Source organism: Alligator sinensis, unplaced genomic scaffold, assembly GCF_000455745.1.
Source record: "Alligator sinensis unplaced genomic scaffold, ASM45574v1 scaffold4_1, whole genome shotgun sequence".
Taxonomy (NCBI): domain Eukaryota; kingdom Metazoa; phylum Chordata; order Crocodylia; family Alligatoridae; genus Alligator; species Alligator sinensis.
In genome coordinates this window covers 4,196,589-4,217,483 of record NW_005841887.1, presented here as the reverse complement: position 1 = coordinate 4,217,483, position 20,895 = coordinate 4,196,589, and the positions used below count along the sequence as shown (strand labels likewise).

Below are 20,895 nucleotides of genomic sequence, written 5' to 3'. Positions count from 1 at the left end.
TCCCAAGTTATCACTTTAGGAACAAGCAGATTCAATTTATGCAACTAATCACCTCATGGAGTAAAATATTGTGCAGGAAAGGGATGGAGGGGACCACTTCTCCATGACAGATACGCTCTGCTCGCTGCAGAAGAGGACAGGCCATCAGAACGGCTCTGTAGTTCTTTGTCTAGTCCCGGCACTGGGACAGACTAATGGCTGCTCTACCCCTATCCACTGGTGATACCATCAAAGGGTCCGTCTGCTTGCAAGGGTGAGCCGAACAGGGTAGGGAGCTCTTCACATTGCAATCCAGGCACCAACACGGACCAAAAGCAGAGTATTCAGTACGCCTGAGCATGCCTTATTTCTGCCCCCTGGTCTGAGAGGGAAAACTTTGCTCCTGAACGAGACAATTCCTCATGACATGAATCTTTTTTCCATAGACCCAGGGTTGGGTCTAAGGCCAAAAGGGAACATTATGAGCTACCAGTTTGACCTCTTGTTTAAAGTACCTCACCCAGTAATTTCCCCACGAAGCCCGTCTAGCTCAGTCTTTTACAACTGCATCTCGCCTCAGTTCACAGCAGTAGCTCTCAATACTTTTGGTTCAGATACACGTTTTTAAGTTTATCCATTACAGACAGAGGAGCACGATGCTGCCTGCCGCTACACCCACACACTAACCTCTCCAATGACTTCACACGGCTTTCCTCGCAGGTCAATCTGCGCGCAGTAGTGAGGTGGGCAGCAGCAGGAGTTAACGCAGCCATCGCTCACCCCCTGCCACCCACACGCATCCCCAGCCGAGCTCCTGACCCCAGATTTTGGCAGCAGATCCCACCCCTGAATCCCTGGGAGCCCTGATTGTCAGACAGCATGGCTCCACGGGCCCAATCTGGCCTGCCAGCCATGCATTTGCCACCTCTGACTTAAGAGATATCGTAGGGTTTATTTTAAATGTTTCTTCCTTCTTTATTTATAGTTCCCCTTTCCTTCCTTTCACGTACGTCACCACATACCCACAGGAGCAGGCGTATGCTGGTTATAAAGCACTATGTGAAAATCATGATGCATTTGGTAAGTGGTTAGCTTACTGTTCACGTCTAGATAGTGTAGCAGCAGCCTGAGCACCCAAAGCCATGATCCTGCAGCTTACACATCATCAGAAAAGCGCTACTCCTCCCTCTTCAGGATTCAGCTCCTTATCCAACATCCCGTTTCCTACTGTCTGGGTCTCCGCAGGACACATTCAGCAAGGCATCAGGAAAATCAGCAAAAATGAGCTGAGAAGCACGCATGTTGGCAGGTTTGCAATTTGCTGAGCTACAGCAACCCTAGTTTCTGTTCCTATGCGATGCAGCTATTTTTGCTCGAGTCCCACACACTCCCTCAGTGCTGCCACAAGACAGTGGGGGTGGCCAATCTCAAGGGCATCGTGAGCAAATTAGGGCTTCCTTTTAAATATACAGAAACAAATACAAATCAGGATGGATGAGGCCACGACTTGCTTGAAAAGCAAGTCAAAACAATGAACATGATTAGATGTTGCTTTTTCCTGGCAAGCTTCCTGCAATTGGCTATTGGCACGATCTGCTCAGGGCAAAGGGACAAAACCAGCAAGGCGTTAGGGAGCAGTCACAACTGTAACGCCTTGCCTTCTGCCAGCGGCCTAGAGCAAGGGTCATCCGAGTCATCTAGCACTGCTTCAAACCCAGCTATACAGACATGGATTCAGGCGCTAAGCGGTGGCCTCTACCACTTCTTGGGCACTCAGAGAGGGACACTTGCTCCCACTCACACCTGCCAAACCTAGAAATGGGGCATCCCTGGGGCTGCCATTGAGACACCTTTCTCCCACATACTTCACAGTGGCTGGAGGTGTAGCGTCACGGCCATGTTTCTGGGGTTGGCGCGTGTGACTGGGAACCGGCAGCCAGGCTGTCCTCAAGACCATCCTTCCCACCCTCACCTCTGCTCTTCCCTCAAGTCATGCACAGCACCTAATTCTGCAAACTGGGTGGGGAGAAGGCTCTACCTCCCACCCAAGTCTCAGGCTCTTAGTTTGCAGTCTCACAGACTTCCTCCCTACTGACCTCATGGCCCGTCAGTCCCAAATTCACTGGCAGCTCACCTACCTGGCTTCATCCCAGCTGCCTTCAGCTCATCCCTCCAGCTCACTGGTCCTTCAACCTGTCTGGCATCCAAACAACTGTCCAACATGGGAATGGCAGACTACTTGCCATCGTGTCAACAGCTTGCATTCCCTTTCCCCCTCCTGCTTGCTTGACAATCCCTACACTAAATTAACCTGATACATTTGAGGCTGTCACTATGGGTGCAGTTGCTAATTGTGCCTTCATAGCCCTACCTATATGGGCCTAATATGATCTACATGGCTTTAGGAAAGTTGTAAGCAGCAGGCCTTGATAACACAATTGGTGCAGGGAATGTCAAAGAAACAGTGGACAATACTCAAAATATTATATATGCACAATAGTTTTAATTTTTTTTTATATAAAAAGATCCTAAAGATGGCAGAACACCTGTATCCTAGTTTTCTTACACATATGCTTCCAACACCCATTTTTCACAGAATCATAGAAAATTAGCGTTGGAAGGGACCTCGGGAGGTCATCTAGTCCAACCCCCTGCTCAAAGCAGGACCATCCCCATCTATATCATCCCAGAAGCTAACATCCCCCTAAACACTTGCAATGGCAGAGTCTCAACCCTGAATTTGGCTTAGTCACTCCTTCCACCAGGATGTGTGTGAAGCTGCAATATGGCACTTAGTTCACTTAGTTGGCATGTTTAATGTATCTGAAAAGCTGGGGTGCAAAGAGCTCCACAACAGAGTCCATGAGCACAGGCAACAAGGCCATCAGCACACAGGTAAGTCCAGGGGTCAGACAGCGCAAGCTTGGCAGAGCCAGTTGTCCTTCCTGTGCAAATCCCAGCCTTTTGTCAATGACCACTCTTGTTTTACGGGCTTCTCCCCACTGAAGAGGCTTCCATCTTCCATTCACGAAGCCGCAATAAAGTCAAGCAATTGTTGAGAGCAGTCCAGTTTCGTACGATGCGATCAATCAATTGTACCGTTGCACGACTTGTTGAGCTTGTTGAACGTGAAATCTAAGCTATGCGTAGAAATAGGCTCTCGATAAAGGGGATTGGATGCCTACGAGCAAATACATTTAAAAAAAAATCAGAAGAGAACACAAATAGAAAAAATCGGAATAACAGACTCAGTGATACGAAAACCAGTGTAGTCCTTTGGGCAGAGGGACATTTGGAGGGGGGGAGGTATGTGTGTGTGGGGGCGGGGGGGGTGCACGTGTGTGTCTGTGTGTGTCACCTGGCATCAAGAACTCAATTTGACCTTCCACCTCCAAGCTTACAGTACTATACTGGAACTCAAGATTGGACAGATGATTGAGGAGCGCTGTGGTTCTGCCCTTACGCAAGCTGTACCAGAGGCATACAGGCCTCATTCTGGTATAGAGCTGAAATTAATTATACTGGAAGATACATAATTTATCAGAACATTATCCTTAAACACGTTTATTACAATAATGCCCGAGGGCCAACGAAGAGAACAAGCTTGTATTGTGCTGGGCACCATAGAAACCCAGAGTAGAATACAGTCCCTGACCTGGAGCTGTTCCATCCGGCGGTACAAACCAGGCACTGGGCAGGGGAAGAGGTGAAACACAAGCAGAGAGAACAATCTGATGCAATAAAGGGGCTGCTAGTTCACAAATTTGTGGGCAGGAGGCATTACGTTTAACTGGAAGGGGAGTCATTAAAGAGATGAAAAGTGGCAGGTGAAGGGACATGGAAGGGAAGGAGCTAAGGGGACAGGACGGGAGAAAAGGCGAGGTGCTGAAGCAAATGGCCAGGCAGCACAAGGCACACCTACGCCTAATGGGGTAGCCAGACTAGGACCCAGACTGGGAACATGCACCTTTTCTGCCAGGGCCAGGGCAGGATTTTACCCAAACCCTTGTATCACAAATGTTCCTGTAAGTTTGACCCCCTCCACCCTTGTCCATGAATCTCCACAGGCCTTTTGCCAGGTGTCTTCTCCATCCCCCATGAATCCCCACTCACCATTTCGTATCTCGCCCGGGAGCGTTCGCTTTGGAATTTTGCAAACTCCCGTCTGTCGTGGATGGTGACGAGCAGCTTCCAGATAGCCAGGAGGACAATGCCGATCAGCAGGATGCTGCCTACTACTCCCAGCAAGATTGTCAGGGCATCTGGGGCAGAGCTGCATTCTGGTAAGGAGAGGGAGGAAGAGAAAATCAGTTGTGATGTGGGACATACACAAAGCACAGCCCCAGCGAGGGTGACTGGAGCATGCCCATGGGGACGCAGACACACAGATCACAGCCTCATTTGACACCTCTGTGTTGCTCCACTGACTAAAGGAATTACTCCCAATCTGCACTGACAGAACAAGAACTTGAACTTGGAGTCCTTCACTTAAATTGAGGTGTTAAAAAGCTTTTCAAAATCAAAGACACAGGACATTCTGGGCCCACTGAAAGCCAAGGCAAGACTCCCATTGTGCTGGTTTTTGCCCACCTATTGCAAATCCACTTACAATAACGGGTGTGATTTTATAATGCCGGAGGATCCTGGGCAAGCCCAGGGGGTTAAAAATTTAGCACAGCTAACATGAGCTGCCTGGGGCAAGTGAACATTTCAGCTCCCAGACAGCACTGAGCATGCATACAGGAGGCAAGGAGGAACTTAAAATAAGTATGTTAACTAAGACCTCGTCGATCTGACATGTCACAATCAGTCCTGCTATTTCATAAGGTATAAGCTGCTGCCAGAGCAATGTCTGAAGTCGCTTGAGGCCAGTCCCATAATGGCTTGCATGTCAGAAGACACATGCATCCCGCTAGCAGCTATTGCTATGTGCTGATCTGTTCATTCTGCAACACAGTAAGCGGGTTTCTTTGGTAAAATACACTGCCCTTTCTCTTTAATAAACACAATGATACACACTGTATGCATCTGGAACCACAGATGCCTTCATCCCTCTCTGGAGAGAACAGCAGGGACACTCAGTGGGTGAGCAGACTTACTACACCGGGCCAGCAGCAGTGCGTGTTGGAAACAGGAAGAAACCAACAGGTGCTCTGGGGCTTTCTTAATGTTCTCAGCTGGTGCCCCTACTCTGAATTTGGCTGGCATGGTGAAGGCATAGGGCTATATTTGCAAAAGCATAAACCCCGCAGACACATAAAAAGACGTTTCTGATTTGTTCATTCCTGGTGTGCACTACAGCGTTTCATTCACTTAATACTTCAAAAATGACATTCAGATCTTGATTAGAACATTTCCCCCCAGTTTGGGGTACTTTCAGATCTTGGTTACAACATTTCCCCCTAATTTGGGGTACTTACAGAAGGGCTTTAGCTCTCAAGTCAATGCATTTTAAAATTACCCAGATGCTTTTGCTCTTTTCAGGCCTGGGTTTAAGTCCAACCAGTGTGAGTAACTGTCTGGGGATCCAGGCATTTAGGGGCTCTGTGTTAACTCTGCTGACAGGTTGGACCAATTCTACAATAACAGCAGTGGAGCGAGAGACTGATACAACAACACATCACTTAACCTTTCCTCTCTGGTGATGGTGCCATCCTAGGGACCACTGTGAGGGTGTCTGGTTTCTCCGATGACTCTGGATTTTGCTGGTTATCACATGGGGATGGGAAGACATTTTTTTCCTTCTTGTTTCAGGTGTCAGGGGGCTTTTAGCCTTCCTCAGAAACACTGAGTATTTAGGCTGGGGATTTTGACCAGTGCATGGGTGTGCTGATACTCCTGCTGGGACTAAGACCTGGAGGTTCCCGGTTAGAGGGTCTCACCCCTCTGTTCAGGGTCAGACCAATCACGATATTTGAGATCAGGGAGGAATTTTGCCCCACAATGAGACCGTCATGGACCCTGGAGGGTTTTGCCTTCTTCTGTAGCAGAAGGCACAGCCATCTTCCCAGGATCTCTCAAATGTATTTTAATGCTTGCTGCGGCAGGACACTGACAGCGCCCTCATCCCCTAGCTGTGCCTGTGGCAGGTTAGGGTGTTCTTGGTGTTTGGGGGCAATGTGCCTTGTACAGGGCTGTCTGTATAGGTTTAAGAACAGGTTAGATGGTTATACATGGCCTTGTATGGATGGTCTCAATAAGGATGATGCTGTCTCGAGTAGGGGGATTGGACTAGATGCCCTCTTGAGGCTCCCTCCATAGGTTTGCCCCTCTCTCTATCCACTTCCATGTCTCTCTCTTTCCATTCTGCTACCTCGTGAGCTGTTTCCCACGCTTTGGGGGGGTCTGGAGGAATGTGTCACAATTACAGTCAGGGCTTGTGTACACCCCTGTGGTAGTGGTCCTAGTGCACATGGGACTGAATATGTCCAGCCCATGTCCTCCCCACCTGAGTGCACAGACATGCTCCAGACTTGGAAGTTTGCCACTGAGGCTGCTTCTTGGCTTGTCCCTTTGTGTCTGGTCCTGAGCCCTCAGTCCTTGGCAGGCCTAGGCATAGCTGCTGGAGATGAGCCTGGAGCAGCCTCTCTGTGTCTAAAGCATGAGCCATCCTCCCCGGGACCTGCCACTGCAATGATGTGACAAGCTCCTGGAGTCCCCATGCCTCTGTTTCCTCTGACCTCTTTATTTCCTGACCCTCCCTTGCTCTCCTTTTTGGTGCCCATCTCCAGAGTGCTCCTGCTACTCCAGTACAGAAACAAATGCTGCCATCTTGCAGGGAAGCAGATAATATGTCTAAGAAAAGGCAGAAACAAGGCAGAAGGCACCTGACAGAGCTTTCTACCCCATTTCAGCAGCCTTCTTATCATGGCAGGAAGACCTGCGAAATGGCCTCTTGTGTGGCAGCAGAGATGTCTGGGCAATAGGCCTAAGGTGCCTACATTAACATCCTGATTAATTTATGAGAGATGAGAGTTTCAACTGTAAGGTCAGCTCTGATTGACTCCTTCCTTTAAAAAAAAAAACAAAACCAAACCCAACCCCCCTAAAATACAAACTCCCATCATTGCCTCAAAAGTCTGTTTTGGAAGCAAACTCTAGGTCTTCGCCTTGCCCCACACCTGCTAGTGGAAAATCCTTAGCTTCCTACCAGTCAGTGAAGTTCATAGGTAGCCTACCATTTCTTGGAAGTAAGGCATTATATATTAAAATAAGAAATAAGAACATAATACAACCTGGCTCTTTGAGGACTGTGAGGTTCGACTTTCCACTGGGAAGCTCCAAGTAGGTGAACTTCATCACGCAGTCGTTCACCGGGTAAGCACACAAGACCGAGCTCTGGTCATCTGTGTCTGGAACGAAACAAAGAACATCCTTGAGGCTGAAGTGCACGGGTTGGCGGCTCCTGACAGAGGAGCCCAATGCATCGAAAACACGTTAGACAGCGAAGACACTAGGTAGAGTTTTGCAAAAAGACGTCTCTTGCAGAGTGACACAACTCTCGGATTTGCTGTTCGGCTGGTTTCGTTCTGCAGAAAGAAAAGCCTCAGTCATCCAGAGCTGGATGTGTTTTCTGGAAGTATATCACTCTGGGGACTTTGAATTCTTGTAAATACTAAAGGCTTCCTGTTGGTACACATGGTCCACATTACAGAACAATTTCAGAAGAAACCATTAACACTGGGGAAAGTTGGGGAAGAGGAGAAAAACCCACAACACAAACTATGGTGCCTTAGCTTTATGTCTACTTTCCTGTCTCTTATAGATACAAATCCACTGATATAAAGACGACGCCTGTTTGGGTTTAGCTTATTCATGTGAAAACAGGAATGAACACAGGTCTCCAGAAGAATGTCAAGCAACTCAGAACCTTTGAAAAAGCCCTTTGCAGTACAGCAGTGCTTCCCTGCAGATGCTGGAGGGAAAAATAAAACCAAACCCAAAATAAAACCCAAAACAAAAAGGAAGCTTGGAAAGGACTGCAATTTGATAGGTATTTGTGGGAAAGAGGGATGGTTTACTGGAGCAGCGAGAACAGATAGAAAAATAAAGAGCTGGAAGGATGTGAATATTCAGCAAGGTTATCCTTTAGTGATGACTGAGTACTGCAGAAATGCCTGTCAAGTTGCTCCACCTGCCTGTCCTTCTATCTTCTCTCCCAATTTTCTTGTCCAAGTGTCTATTAAGCCTAGGATCTTTGAGCAAAGGTTGCGTCATGCTGTGTTTCTGCAATGCACAGGTCTTGGCTGGAATTTCTAGGCCCAGGCATAATATTAACTGTACTTAATGATCCTGCATGCAATCTTATTTAAGACTGGGAACTCACACTCAACGATGCCTGTAACGCAGTGGTTCTCAACCTTTTTTTGAGGCACCCCTTGGTACCTCTTTTTTTGCCTACAGAAAAATAATAGGGCAGTTTTTCCAGTGCAAAGAACTCAAAGACCACAACTATGGACTTCAATTTGAAATCTCTGGGTTTATTTTGTGAATCATTTTTGCAAATTTAACATCATATGGCACCCGGGGGCACCCCTGAAAAGATCTCAAGGCACCCCAGGATGCCGTGGCCCACTGGTTGAGAATCACTGCTGCACCACTAAGAGATGTAAGGCCAATATTAAACTAATGTCCTCTTTCCCTTCACTGCTGCCATCCTACAGTTTGCAAAGCTAGCTGGGAAAAGCCATCAATTCTCTTCTCCTTTTCTTTGCTTCCCCAGTTTTGAAAGCTGTAGATAAAGTGACAGATATAGCCCCATTTTACAAGGATAGCGGGGAACTGTTGACATAAAAAGGGAGATGTTATCAAAACCGCAATCCATCTCTGCTTGCATCCCAAATGGGCTGAATTATTTTATCTCTGGAAATAGTTGGGAGGTTTATTTTTCAAGGGGAAGCAGGGAGGAGGGGGGACAATGAGAATTAGTGGGAGGTGAAAAGGTGAAAGTGAGGGAACGGTAGGAAATGAGAAGGCTTGTTTTTAAAAGGGCTGTGTCTATGTAGGGTTATTTTTTTTTTGAATGTGCTAGTGAAGAGCAAGCAGCGTCTTTGCTATTTCAAGGGCCCATATATGTTTTCTTTAGAAACCACGTCGTTTCAGGGAAGTTACAACCTGGGTGCAAAAACAACTGGCCCAATTTCAAATATGCTGAGCTGGACTGACTTGACTCTCAAATTTCCTTGCAGTATTTAAAGGAGAGGTGTCAAATTAGGAAGGCCAAATTCCATCTTTAATTAAAGGTGGTGGATCAGGAGGTGCTCCTTCACAGTCAAGGCGGCTAGGAGCTGGAACCAACTTCCAAGGGAAGTGGTGCTCGCCCCTACCCTGGGGGTCTTCAAAAAGAGGCTAAACAGCTACCTAGCCGGGGTCGTTTGACCCCAGCATCCTTTCCTGCCCACGGCAGGGGGTTGGACTTGATGATTTGATTAGGTCTCTTCCGACCCTACCTACTATGAAACTATGATGTATTTCACACCGTTTCCTCTGCCATCCCAACTAAAGTCAACTGGAGATTTGTGTCACAGTTCCCTAAAGAAGTCAGACACCCAAATGACATCGATTTGTAATGAAAGTGGGGCAACAAGCTTACTTGGGCAATCCCAAGCATGGTTGTCATCATCACCATCATCATTATCATCATCTTCAGTCAGTGTCTCTTCTTCCAACATTATCACTCTAAAACACAAGTGCATTTGTCCTACTGCTGTTTCATTGTGTTCTCCCTCTCCTTTCTGCATCCTGCTTTCAGTTTCTCTTTTCTTTTCTTGTCTTTGACCTCCTGTGCTCAGTAAAATTAATACCAACCATTTCTACAATACTATCAATGGCACTGCTGTAACCATGAAGCAGAGTGTGTAGACAGAGCTCAGCTGCTTTCTCTTCATGCCTTGAAAACTTATTCTGTCTATACTGGTGACTTTGAGGTGCAATGGCTGCCCTATTTCTACCTGTTGCTGTACTGGGATACTGATCTGTCTAGTGAAATCACAGCTCGGGGATATCCCTCCTTCCTTCCCTATGCACTTACTTCCCTGGAGCAACTTCTAACTCCTCCAGGCTCCAACTTCATTGCCTGTCTGCTAAAATGGAAACATTCGCTACTTCAAGTGTTGTCAGTAGGTTTCAGAGTCGACATGCAAATGATATGAATGGATGGAGGAAAATTCCTGATTCTCAGCTTCATTATCTCAGGCTTTTTGCATGCTCAGGAAGCCAGCATTACCCCTGTTGCACTACTTTCATATTTGAAAGGGTTTCTCTGCCCAGGAAGAAAGCAATTTATCCAAATCAATGGCATTTGGGATTTGAATTCAGGAGTGCTTTGCTGGGTTGTTCATACCTATAACAACAGGTTTAAAACTTCGGCACAACTAAAGCAAAAAAAAAAGGGGGGGCTATGAATTTTCATGATATATTCTTTGTAGAGGAGCAATAATATTTATGGAGGTGCCAGAATTTGCTGTTTGGACATAACAGACATATGTCCTATGCATGAATGTGTCTGGCAGAAGAAAATATTAAGGTTTAAGGCTTCAACAAGCACTTTTAACCTGGAAGATATAATTTAAGAGCAAAACAGGCTCGTCAAGACATAAGAACTGAAGGAGCCAGAAATTCCAGAGCATATGTCTAGAAATCTTTTTTTTTACCTCTTTAACCAATCTTACGTTGAACCTGAGTGTCTTTAACCCCCAATACCTCAGAACCAGAATCAGATGTTCTACTAATTTCTTTTTAAAACAATGACCTCAAAGAAAGGGTGGATGCAACTCCCAGGCAGAGCTATATAGTTTTAAACTGAAATCTGACTGCTAACTGTTGGGCCCTCAAAACAGGAGGGTAGCTTGCAAACCATAAGCTAGGCTGTAATTCTATACAAGGTAACCTCACAGAGTGAAAGCAAACACAAAATCTGCTGGTCCATGTTGTAACACCTAGGCAGGAGAACATGGTCTGAGAGTATTGTTTCAACCGAAACCCCTATATTTTCTGGCTTTGAGAAAACGCACTCCAGACCGGTCGTTGGAAAGGGAGCTTTTAGCAGTTACAGGATGGAGAGATTTGAAATGACCCTGTCACCTTGCAAATGAGCTGTTACTGTGTCACTAACCCAGTGTTCAGCTCTCTGGGTATGTGTAATTACTAATGAGGATGGAAATACTGCCAGAAGAGTCTCCCAAAGGGACAGGTATGAACACCTAAATACTCAAGTTGTTTAAAACTAGATGAAGCATGTGAGAAGACTTGGCAGGAAAGAGCTGCCCATTGGCAGACTGGGAAGAACAGTGAAGTGACTGATAATAGATCAATGAAAAAAAAAGGAAGAAAAAAAAACTAAAGGTAGCAAAATTTACCAAGATCATGGGGGAAAAAAAGACACCCCCATCTATCCTAGTACAGTACTCCCACCCTTCCACTCCCTGCCCCTTCCTTAACGCTCTATTCTTCCAAGAGATCTAGAAAAGTCATCTCAAAGTTAGAGAGAAGAACCAACTAGAAGAGAAAAAAGCTGTTTAAAAATATCTAACAAAGTTATAAAAGTGTCCAACAAGGCCATAGCTAAACTATTCTGCTCTTTGATGTCTCATTTGGTGCCATCCCATTCCCCTTACTTCATCCACTAATTGTTGCCAAGAAGCACATAGCTCATCAGAGGTGCTCTCTGTAACCTTCAGTCGTAGGTCATCATATACCAGACCTGCCTAGCCAGTGTAACTGGAGGGCTGCTCTAATTATACTGGTGGCAACAGGTTGACGTGGCATCTGGAAATTGCCAGCCCTGACCAGAGTCTGTATCTGGGCAACAAGGAAGGGCAAAGCATATCACTTCTGCTGGAGGAGGTCCATAAAGCAGGGTTACTTCCCCATGGCTGGGTATTGGATCTCTGCCCTGCAGTACTGACGCAAAGGGCTTGTCTACACCATGTTGGTAGCATATTTTGGTGATCTGAAATCGAACTATAAATGAAGATGCAGCTAGCAACACGGCTACTCTAAAACTGAACGCTGTGAGCAATTGTGCAATACGACTTGTGCAAAGGTTTGGAATAGACCCTTATTCAAACCAAGCAGAGATACCTAGTCAATTAAGACAAATGGTTATTTGCTGAGAGAGATGGAGTAGAAAGCTAGTGCATTTGACTTTTAAAAGCAATTCAGTTATCTGGGTGTAACGTAACGAAGCAGGTAGATCTAAAGGGTGTGGGTTCTGAACTCCAAATCTAATTGAGAATCCAATTCCATTTCCTTCGTCACAAAATTATTCGGCACTGCTGATACGGGTAACAGCACAAACCACGGTAAACAGTTGCATCTAGCGGGAATATTTCCAAAACTAAGAGATTACAATCTGAAGGCAGGATAATGGATTATCTTTTCTAAATCCAAGCATGTTTCTGAGGCTTTCTTGAGGGAGAAGTTTTGATGCTGTTTAGTGCAAACTTGGTTCTCTGCAAAGACCGATTTAATCTCCCAGCCGGTTACAAAAGGACCCACAGCACTCTGCAGCGCCGTACTCACTGAGGACGTCCACACGGGTAATGATTTCATCCTTGCAGTGTTTTTGGCAGGTCTGGTTATCAGCCAGTCTTCCTGAGTTGAACAGCATGCACTCGATGCAGTCCCTTCAGAGAGGAAGAGTTAAACATCTTTCAAAACCACATGAACATTCGCATGTGCCCCTCCCCATCCCAAAACACACTAACCCAGACATGACCCATCTCCTTCACAAAAGATATGGACACCTTATAGCCAGGCACCTCCAAACCAGTGCACAATTAACCCAAGGAGGTAGATCTGTATATCAACCCTGCATATCTGGGGTGTTTCCATTTCGGGTATTAGCTTGACTGAGGGAAGTGGCTGCCGAACTGGTCCTGGGCCTGAACCGCGTTTCATTTTGGTGGCCTCTGGACTTAGGTTTCTAGTGCACAACCATGTCTCAGAGGGCTAAAAGCAGCATTGGGCTCGCAGACGCCATACGAGGTAGAGTCCAGAAACAGTCACTGTAGGGCTGGGCTACATTCACTTAAATCAATGTCAAACATAATGGCCCATGGGGCCCTATGATTTGGCCCATGGGTCACTAAAGTGGCCCCAGCCTCATGGGTTACATGCAGCACACAAACTGGACCCAGTGCTGCTGGAAGCTGAGGGGGCTGGTCTAGGATCTGCGTCCCAAACTCCCTGTACCACGTGCACAGCAAGTCCCGGGGCCTGTGCATGCTGTCCATGGTCCACGGGGCTGGACCAGCCATGTGTGCTACAAGTGGCCCAGGGCACTGGCACAGGCTGCAGCAGAGCTAGCATGCAGGGCCGGTCTGGCAAGGGGCCACATGCAGCATGCACCCCATCCTGCCCCCCTGTGCCACATCCACGGTACCACAATTCGCTAGAAAAGACATTATAGGGCACCTATACACATGCAGAGATGTTGCTCCGACACACTGTAATTACAGCGCGTCGAAGCAGACTCAATTAATTGGGTCTGCTGGAAGGTGGCAATTACTGCGCTCCAGCAGACTCCAGTGTCACGGGTATCAGTAACCCCGCACTGAAAAATGGTGGTGGGGGCACTTTAACTAAAGCTTGTTCATTTAATTAGAGCTGCTCTAATTAAAGCGCCCTCCCCCTCTCCTGGAGCATGTGTATAAATGCTCATAAAGAGTAGTTCAGTTCACCGCTGGACACAAAACCATGGGAGATGCCTCAGAAGTTCCAGAAATAACTACAGAGGAGCGCAGCACCGGTGACGGCATTAACTCTGGCAGGTATCTGCTGTGTCGCGGCTTACACTTAGGCTGCTCTAACCTGGGTACCAATCTCCTGAGCTAATTCTGTAATGAAGACAAAGCACTTGGGCAGCTGGACTTAGGCGGAGAACCATAGCACGGAGTGGTGGAAGCCATGCCTTATGTAGAGGGTTCAAAAAGCAAACAGTTCACTGAACCAGTCTTTAGTGAGCTGTGGGTATGGTACCTTTTAGTGCTGCAGACACCTGGGCAGGTGGGACACTTCTCACACATCTCTCCAAACGCTCCAGGTTCGGTGCATTGACATTTCCCACAGACGCAGTCGCCTCGGCCGCTGCATATCTGACTGTCATTTGAGACGCACCTGTCGGTCTCTGTCGTGCAGTTACAGTTGTCCCCGATGTAACCAGCATGGCACTTACACTCCCCGCAGTCACACTTTCCATGACCTATAGTTGACAGAAAGAACAAACATAGAAATCATAAAAATCATAGAAATTAAGGGCTAGAAGGGACCTCGGAAGATCATTGAGTCTTAGCTCTGGGCAGGAATACTGCTGAGATCATATGATCCCAGCAAAGTGTCCATCCAGTCTCCTCTTGAAGACTTCCAAGGTTGGGCATTGCACCGCCTCCTTGGGAGGTCTATTCGCGATTGTGGACACCCTTACCTTAAAGAAGTTCTTCCTTACATCCAACCTGAAATCATCCTCTAACAGGTTACGGCCATTGCTTCTTGTCCTTCGCTGGGGCACCCTAGTGAACAGTTTTCCTCCCAGCCCCAATGTTGACCCCTTACATACTTATAGACCAAGTCCCCCCTCAGTCTTCTCTTCCCCATGTGGACCAGTCCCAGATCCCTTAGTCTTTCCTCATAAGGTTTGTCTTCCAGGCCCTTAATCATTCTTGTGAAGATTAGACATTCGACTCCAAGGAAGTGAATGGACATGACGCCAGGGGAAGGATGGGACTGATACTAAGCAGGAAGTGAAAAGGCAGACAGCAGCATCTCTCACATCCTTCTTGCTGAGTCAAAAATTGAGGGAAGAAGATTGTTTGGAAGACAGATCAAAAACCCAGCTAAGTAGCAAGTCAGTAGGGGGTCTGATATATATAAAAGATTTTAGGCATGAGATAGTATTGCTGTCACCTCCTTTATACAGAGCGGCCTATAAGCAGGCTCGATCACTCTAACTTCGACCCCGAGGGAAACAGGGGTATGGCTTTACTGCAGAATCGTGCAGCGGCTGCAATTACACGGTAACAGCTTATCATCTGGTATCAATACAGTTGTCACGTCTGTCCATTCCCTTACAAGGCTCCAGTTCCATTGCTGGCAACGGCAGATCACATGCTGCAGCCACAGCAGTCCGGCTAAACCCCGCTGCCCTCTGAATTTCCTCTATCCTACGGTCTGAATATTTTTGGCTTCTTGGTGTCCGGTCTTTCTGAAGTGCTATTTCCTCTCCTCTGTTCTGTGACCCAATTAGATGATCCACGTTAAAAAGCAAACATTTACCTTGGAAACCTGAAAGCCCATTTCAGCCAGTTTCACTAGAATAAGAATAACTCCAAACTTTGGTGCGATGGGGTTAAGAAATGCTTTGCGGTGCCCATTTCACTCACGCAGGATTCAAGGTTTTAGACACCCTCTAGAATGCACAGAAACAGATACACGGCGATGAGCACATGTTTTCTCTCTGTTGCTCAATACTCTTCTATACCAAAAGCTGGAGTATGCAAAACTTGAGCAGTAGCCAAAATTTTACTGCTGTGTCAACATGAAGCTGCAGCTAAGCTAAATGAGGAGGAAGTGACATCCTGCTTTTGCATCGTGATTTTTTGCTGAGAAAAAAAATACGCTGATAATTTCAAGCTACAGACAGCGAGGCATGAAGTCATATTGTTCTTTTAGCATGTAGAAAGTCCTTCTTTGCTCCAGGCAAAACAACATGCTAATAAAGGCTGCATTTATTTATATATCTGCAGAGGCTTTCCAAATGGCCTCAGACGTCCAAGGCAAATCCAGATCTCCCTGTTTCCTGCAAAGGAGACTAAAGAAAACCCTCTCTGATGATGATTTGAAACAGAAGGGCCAGAAAAGGGACAAAACAGCAGCAGAGCTTTGATTCTCCACACCCACGCTGCTCATCCGATGCTGGCAAAGTGTCCCAAACAACAGCACTTGAAAAACGGCTTTGTTCAAGCAGATGTCTCCATATCCCAGCTGCTCAACAGCTGATACTTGATGGGCAAATAGTGCCCGGGCACTGGAAGGTGGCAGGCTTGAGTGAGAGGGGAGACAGCAAATCCAGACTGTGGTCAGTTTTCTGGTAGCTCTTATTACAGTGTCAGATTTTCCTAGCGTATTCACTGTGGCAATGACTGGAACAGCCCTAGATGCATTTTTGCAGCAAGGATGTTCCTTTCCCAGCCTCTTTCAGCGCCCTCAGCTAAAGGACCCCGGCGCTGTTGTCAGGCGATCAAAGGCTTTGAAATAACCAAGAAGAATAACTCTATCTCCCTCTGGAACATCAGAAAGGACTTGGGAAAATTTGGCGAAGAATTCCTCCTTGGTTTTGTCGGAAGTATCAAGAGTCAGGGCAGGTGTGCTGATGACAGTGGCATGCCGGCTCCTTGCCAGTTGAAGGTGGAGAGGCATGAGGCGCTCATTATTTCCAGTAGGGAACTAATTTAGTTGGTTTATGAGTTCATTCTTGATGGCAAAACCAGCTCCGTCAAGCCGGCATGCTCCTTCCTGTTTACTCTTCCAGAAGAAGGGATAGATAGCTGCCTCCATGGTTTTGGAGTTGCCCATCTCCAGCTCGCCGGGTCTCATGCAGTGCAGCAACGTTGATGTGGTGTCACATGAGTTCATGTGCATTGCACATGATTGCAGCTCTGGGCTTTCACTATTAGGATTGTCCATGAGGGTCCTGATGTTCCAGGTCCTGAAACTGGTTGTGTGTCTTCGTTGATTTGGACCACAGTAAAGGCGATCCCACTCAACGTGGTTATCTAGTCAGGAAGAAGGTAGGTTTAGGACATCTCTTCTAGCCCCCTCCCCAAGTGGTTGAGCACAGCGGATCCCGAAGAGGGCTGCTCAGTTGCACTTACAATTGCCAGATCTCACCCTTGACTTGTCCAAGTGCTAGACAACCTTCCTGTAACTGCTGTTTTCATGCCAGGTCATGACTAGGAGCTTCCAGGCATCAGATCCTGCTCCCGTTGTCACTAGCTGGTCACCAAAACGCTTGGAAAAATATACTGGAAAAGCCACTTTCATAGAAGATGCCTGTGCGTGATTTTTTTATCGTGGAGAAGCTGCTGCACATCAGCTTCCACATGGCTCTTGGTGGACCGGGACCTTAATCCAAGGACAAGGAGGCCAAGACAATTAGAGATCTCGCGGTGTAACTATACAGCTCTTAGGGCACACTTGGGAGAGATTTGCCCCAATATGTGGGAGGAGAAAATACACCGAAATAAAGCCTAGGGAAAAATCTGGTACCTCAGATTTCTTTGCCAAAAAAGTATCCACCTGGCAAGAAGTGAGATTTCTGCTCTTCAGGCAGTGCCATTCCTGGCCTTTTGTGAGCTTGAAGGGAAAGCTGCTGTACCTGCCCCGGAGAATAAATCAGCACGGCCCAGACAGCAACTGCTTCATTCAAACAATGCAGCAGGTCTGGCTGCCGTATCTCAGGTCCGCGGATGAATGCTCTCCTAGGGAGGGATGAATGGAGAATCTGATCTGGGGAGTGTGCCTCTAACAAAGCCTCCCAGGGCAGCCATGTGGCACAGAGACTGTCTAAAAAGTCTAGTTTCAAACACAATCAGTGACTGAAAGTAGAGTGGCAAGCAGCCGAGCATCTGGTTTCAGAATTCGTGAATCAGCGCCCTGGAAGGAATGCAAGGGTTTTGCACTGGTTAGCCCTTGGAGGACCAGGCTTTCCAGCAGGCACGCTGTGAAGCCAAGCAGTGTGCATGTAAACTCCTCAGGCAAACTAATTACTGCTCCAGTTTTCCCATAGTCTCTTATTTCTCAGACTTACATGAAGAAAATCTACATGCTTGTTCCTTCCATCCACCACAAAACCCCTAATTTCTTTGGTTGCTATGAGTCCAAGATTAGCAGAGATGCCATAGATCATCTCAGACTTGATGTTCCCATTGCTTTTGGCAAAGATCCCTTTGCTTATCAGCTATCTCCTTTGCGTCAAAGCCTTGCAAGATACCCTCGCGTAAAGACACCTAGCTTATGCGTTATAAAGAAACCTGAGGAAGAATGCATTGCATTCAAAAGCTTGTCTCAGTCTACCTGAACTATGCAGTTGGTCCAACAAAAGATACCACCCACAAAAATCTTTGCCTCTTGCATATATCTTGGATTATCACAGCTACTTCACTTCAAACCTAATTTACACATGATGTACATATGCAAATCAGCTTGTCCAACTCAGTACATAACTGGCTGTGCACATAATGGCAATTATCTATATTGTCATAACTCAAATACACAGATGATCATTTTCTTGTACGTTATAAACTGAAGTGACTGCAATGGAGCTGTACTTTTTTTTGTATTTCAGGGATGCCTGAGGCTCCAGGGAGGACTCAAGGCTCTGTCATACTGGGTGCTGTTCATTACAGTCTTAAATATATATATATATATATATATAACTAGCCCCAGAGAGCTTACAATTTTGGATAAAGATAAGACACAACAACTGGGCTAAACAGACAAGAAACAGGAAAATAAAAGGGTTTTTTTCCCCCAAACTTTTAGGAAGATTCAAGGAAGGGCCGGGCATTTTAGAAGGGCAACAGGAAAATCCAGTTTGAACATTTTTACTATTTACAAACATGCTGGAAGAGTACAAATCTCATTCTCCAGGTTTAAACTATTTAGGGATCAGGCTGGGACCCTCCTCTGGAGCAGATTAGCTTGGATTTGCCTACTAGAGGGTTTCTTCTGAAGGGTTTAGTGCTGACCATCCAGGCAGACAGGACAGGGTGGGCAGAAGGTCTTTTCCAGTATAGCAACTACTACTTTCTTGTGATTAATATTAACTAATCACCTTCCTCATTACTGATATTGGGACTGGGGGAATATCTATAGATAGTGCTTGGAACCATGAGTGGGAAGACCGAGCCAGGGAGAAAGGAAAAGAAATGACACAGCCTCTCCAGCCTCAATCAGAAATGCCTAAAAAAGCCCAGAACAGAAATAAATCCGTATTTCAACATTAACAGCCTGGGATGTCCCAGTCTATAAAAGGTACAAAACCCTCACACTTCAAATGAGGCTATGCAACTAGATGCAAGTTTCTATTTTAAAATGGTTTTAAGTGGATAGCCTGTCCTGATCAAACAAGATAAACACACTTGAACATCCTGGTGAAAGGACAGGACGTGAGACCAGCCTGAGCGTGGTTTTGCATGTTGCCCTCTGGCAGATAATCTGCCGAGAGGATGTAAGCCTTAATGGGCATGCCTAACCTAGCAAAGGACCATACTAGTGAGGACCACAGTGAAACAATGCACACCCACTCACCATGGGCTACACCCCAAAAGAATATAACATAGCTGACCCCAGTGCAGCACTAGACCTGTACTGCCAAGCCAGACGGCCACTTACTGCAGCTATCTTCCATCCATTTATAATATACAGAGTGTGCTGGGCTTTGCTGAGGTGCTCCATATCATGGCTCTTTGATGGTATAAGCATGCCCAATGTATCTGAGACTCAAGGAGAGTAGGGCAAGGCTTGTGTTTCTGGAGCAGATCCATGTGATAGAGCAGTTGCAGCCCCCTGGGATTTTGACAGCATTTTTTCATTGTTTTCATTTGCACAAGTGCAAGCTCCCATCCTCCCCTAAATTCAACTGGTAATGTAGCCCTTGGATGACAGGCTGCATTGCCCATGAAACAACCAGTCCATCTCTCCTGAGAAAAGGCACAGGGGAAATGATTCACTTGAAAGGAGCCACAGATGCAGTCTGGTTGCCAGCTTTTTGACCCCATCCAAACTTCAAGTCTGCAGCAAACCCCTCCAAACCCTGGAGAGGACTGCATGGTATTCACATTTTGCAGCAGAAAAGTTTGCTCAATCTTCAGTTCTATCCACACCACTGACATACATTACAGCCAAGTGCAGGCATTACAGCATGTAAAATCATGTCTAAAGGGAAGCCATCCAGGACTTCCGCTCTAAAAATAAACCAAAGAATGGTTCTTTTCATCAGAAAAAGGTCTCACTTCCAAACTGAGAGGGTAATCTCGGATCAAGAGAGAAAGTCACTTTTAATACAACCCCAAGCCACTAAAGTATCACAGTGAAGGATTGTGAACTGTGATTGCTTTAGTTTTGCATGTACTGGGCTACGTAGAACCAGAAAGATTAATTGCTTTTTCTAGCCATACCAAAATACATTTTATTCTGTTCCACCCCTGAAATTAAATTATTTTAGACCTTTAAAAAACTTCAGCTCAGTCTGGGAAATGAGGTGGTTTGATAACAAGCTTTATTCTCGAAAGCCCTTAAAGATCACAGATTATTAACTGGAAAAATCTCCATGAAATGCCCCTGGAAAAACGCTTCTCCCTAAATGATCTTTGTGCTTGATAAACCCCACTGCACTGCAAACAAAAAAAGCAAATAGCTCACACTAATCTAACATCGGCCATGCCCAGATCTGGCCTGCATCGTCATGTCCTGCTGTCACTCACACTTTTGGCAGGACATCTCGACGTGTCCTCTTTTCAACCCCTTCCCTTCTAGGCTGGATTGCCTGACGAGCAATCGAGAGGCAGCCAGGGGCCAAGCCCCCTTCCTGTCTCCTCCTCGTCACACAGTCAGCATCAGTGCAGCACGGCTGGCAGCTGTGAGGTCCAGCTTTCCCCGCTGCCCCTTTGGCCTGCAAAGAAACTTGTTCGCAGGAACACATGCTGGTCTCTCTCCGAGTGCACCTGGTTTTTACAAGAGATCCCTGGGTGGTGTTAAAACAGATTAACAGAAAGCACAGATCAAAAGGATTTCTGGGTCATCTAGTAGATGCGCATGCTTTTTCTCTCTCTCTGGGCAATGCCAACTAGTTCCTTACACTGGATTTCCCAGCCTCCAGCCAGTCTAATGTTTGAGGATGCATCCCTTTTAAACCTT

The 20,895-nt window shown here is 46.4% G+C and overlaps 1 protein-coding gene across 1 annotated transcript in view; it reads right to left on the bottom strand.

The window, feature by feature from the left end:
* Window positions 1–2,449: 2,449 nt before the first annotated feature.
* ITGB5 (integrin subunit beta 5) overlaps window positions 2,450–20,895 on the bottom strand; it is a 104,922-nt gene continuing 86,476 nt past the window's right edge. The window contains exons 10-14 of the mRNA XM_006017914.3: window positions 13,960–14,182; window positions 12,502–12,605; window positions 7,215–7,331; window positions 4,093–4,259; window positions 2,450–3,160 (exon numbers count right to left, since the gene is read on the bottom strand). Of these exons, the coding sequence (XP_006017976.1) occupies window positions 3,065–3,160; window positions 4,093–4,259; window positions 7,215–7,331; window positions 12,502–12,605; window positions 13,960–14,182 (707 nt within the window). The 3' untranslated portion in view covers window positions 2,450–3,064. The remainder of the gene's footprint in view (window positions 3,161–4,092; window positions 4,260–7,214; window positions 7,332–12,501; window positions 12,606–13,959; window positions 14,183–20,895) is intronic.